A 2,942-nucleotide genomic window follows, 5' to 3' on the forward strand; every position below is an offset into this window, starting at 1 on the left:
TGGAGTATAGTGTGGGAGAGGAGTCAAGGGATTTCTAATAGATATGTATGATATTGGGGGGAAATGGGGCAGCGGATTGGGGGAGGGGGTTGTCACTTCGAGGAGTAAAAAGTATAACTATTACACTGTGTTGTACAGCTGAAACTATTTCTAAAAAATGTGTATTTCATAATAAAAAATAATTAAATTTAAAGAAAAGCTCCTGTCAGGCCTGCCGAGTGGTGCGGTGGTTAAGAGCTGCTTTGGGATGCCAGAGGGCCCCGGTTTGGATCCCACATATGAGGGTCAGTGACATTGCCCTCTACAGCTAAGATGCTGAACAACAGCTCAACCAGGAGCTGGGCTGCCGTGAGTCGCCAGCAACAGCTTAGGCTGTAACCTCTGCTGCAGTGGGTTGCCATGGGCTACTGTGTGTAGCCAGCAGCCAGTGTGAGCGGCCAGCAGCCAGCGTGAGCGGCCAGCAGCCATTGTGAGCAGCCGTCCAGAAGCCGGCGACTGATCTGTCTCACCCGGGAAGAGAGCAATGATGGGGCCAACTTGGGCAGTGAAGCAACGTCCTCCACAACTAGACTGAAGAACAAAAGGACAGCAACTTGTCTGTTCCTTTTCCCACAATTCCCAAGCACTGTTCCCATCCCCCAATCCCCCAATTAAAAAATAAATAAATAAATCTTAAAAATAAATAAATGAATAAATAAATAAATAAATATATAAATAAAGAGGCGACCTTAGTGCTGGTGGCCATGAACCAAGCTGTGGAGCAGAATGAGAAAGTCTGCAACCCCGGTGACACACTGGGGCTGCCCCACTGTCTTTGGCCAAACTCCTCAGAGGCTGCATCTCCATGCATGCGAGAGAGATAAGCTGCCAGACACTCTGTATTCTATGCAGTGATGTTGGGGGATAACATGGAGTGATGAGGGAGGATTGATACAGACAGAGATGTGATGAGTGCCCACAGGTATAAGGAGAGCACATAATAAGGAGACCCTTCCCCATCTGGGAAGTCAGGGGGACCCCTAGGGAACAGGTGTCTGAGCTGGGATGTGATGGACGAGTAGCAAGCAGTTCGGCTGAGCAGATCGGGGGAGTCCGGGGTGTGGGTGGTGGAGAACTCAGCTGTGAGATGGTCCTGAGTGCATGGTGAGTGCAGCACGTTTCAGAAACTGAAAGAAAACCAAAACATGTGTGGTGATAAGGGCATCAGACAGAGTAGGGCAGGACATGGCCAGAGAGGGACAAGGCCAAAGGAAATACTTTGATAAGGGATTTGATGCAACCTCAATTCAACCAGTGAAGGGTTTCAGCTGGGAAGTAAAATCATCAGATTGGTGTTTTCTAAGTCCACCTGCAGGAGAGAATATGGCAGAGCGGGCAGGAAGAGGCCCTGGAGGCCCCAGTAGCTGCTGTGGGGGTGAGAGATGTTGGAGCTCAGATTGGGGAGACGGTGCCCAGTGGGGATGTGGGCACATATGAGGACACGTGGGGTTTAATCAGTGGAGTTCTGCAATGGAGTAAATACACGGATGAGACAAGGGGGATCAAGGATGACTGTTGTCTAGTCCTGGACCAACCACATTCACCGAGAGGAGGGCAGTGATGAATCAGTTTGGAGTGAGTGAGTGTCAGGGGTCCAGTTTCAGATCTGTTGGGTCTCAGGAGTCTGAAAATCAGTGGTGACGTCCTGTGGGTGTTTGCAGCTGTCAGGAGAGACTGAGGAGTGACCTTCATCTGAGAGAACTGGGGTTTAGATCCCTCCTGGAATCCACATGAGCAGCCCTTGGGGTGGGAAGGGTTAGGAATCGGGTAGAAATGACTCACCGCTTTGCATGTGGATCACCTGGCCCAGGCAGAGCACTGGAAGAGAAGCCCATTGAGAAACACGCCCAGCACCTTTATCAACGTGACTCCCAGTGGGTAGCTTCCTCTCCCCATAGCAGGTTCCAGTCAAGCTCCCAGGTGACCTCCCAACCGGACCCACCCAGCAGGCCTTTCTGTATCTGACCTGTCTCTATCCCAGTGTCTAGGACGTGTTAGAGACCATGGTCCCTCCATGGTCGGCTTAATGGAAAGGTGACACAGAGCAGGCAGGGACTGAGGGCTGACTCCCTCCCTGAGGCCCCGCAGGTCCTGGACTAGAGGCTGGAATGAGGCGGGGCCTGGACCCCACCCAGAGTCTCCCACCGCCTCCGTCCCTGTGGTCCTCCCCATGTTCCCACTCACTGAGGCCCAGGAGGGTGGTGGAATTGGACGACATGGCCAGCATCTCGCCGTCTGCTTTGTCCTTGTCCTGGGGATGGGAGGACAGGGCCCTGCAGGTCAGGAAGTAAGATGTGTTTTCAGGGGCCACGTCACGAGGCTCATTTCTGTGGCCTCACAGGAAGGGAAGCAGGCTGCCCCAGGCCCAATTCTAGCTTCCCCTATTTTGGTGCAGAGACGACTTGGTTTCTGGAAGGCGTTTCTAGTGAGATATTTCATAACCAGCTGAACCCATGTCCAGATGAAACCCACATAGTATTAATTCACAGTAGATAGATAAAGAGATAAAATAGAGAGGTGATAGGTAGATAGAGATATAGATAAATACATACACACTTAGACATATACTTAGATACATAGATACAGATATTGGTACAGTTATTTAGATAATTAGATATATAGATACTTACATAGTTACATAAATGCATACATAGATACTTAGATACATAGATTGGAAGTTACATAGATAGATAGATAGATAGATAGATAGATAGATAGATAGATGATAGATAGATAGATAGGAACTTAGATAGACCCATAGATAGACAGAATATAGGCAAGGAAACTTATTGGTTTGGCTTCTGGTCCTAACAGGCTGACTACTCCCAAACCACACTTTTCCTCATGCAAACACTTTGGTTTCTCACATGCAAAATGGGAACCACAAAAGTCCCCTGACAACT

At 49.3% G+C, this 2,942-nt stretch overlaps 1 protein-coding gene across 3 annotated transcripts in view; it reads right to left on the minus strand.

Moving 5' to 3' along the window:
- The window catches only part of LOC109372487 (leukocyte-associated immunoglobulin-like receptor 2), a 7,467-nt gene extending 5,142 nt beyond the window's left edge, over positions 1 to 2,325 (minus strand). For 2 of the 3 annotated variants that reach the window (XM_019625763.1, XM_019625761.1), the window contains exons 1-2: positions 2,224 to 2,325; positions 1,822 to 1,857 (exon numbers count right to left, since the gene is read on the minus strand). In XM_019625763.1, coding sequence (XP_019481308.1) covers positions 1,822 to 1,857; positions 2,224 to 2,266 — 79 coding nt within the window. In that variant the 5' untranslated portion in view covers positions 2,267 to 2,325. The remainder of the gene's footprint in view (positions 1 to 1,821; positions 1,858 to 2,223) is intronic. The other variant, XM_019625762.1, reaches the window with a different exon arrangement.
- Positions 2,326 to 2,942: the final 617 nt, after the last annotated feature.

The sequence above is a fragment of the Hipposideros armiger genome, unplaced genomic scaffold, assembly GCF_001890085.2.
Source record: "Hipposideros armiger isolate ML-2016 unplaced genomic scaffold, ASM189008v1 scaffold_639, whole genome shotgun sequence".
Classification (NCBI taxonomy): domain Eukaryota; kingdom Metazoa; phylum Chordata; class Mammalia; order Chiroptera; family Hipposideridae; genus Hipposideros; species Hipposideros armiger.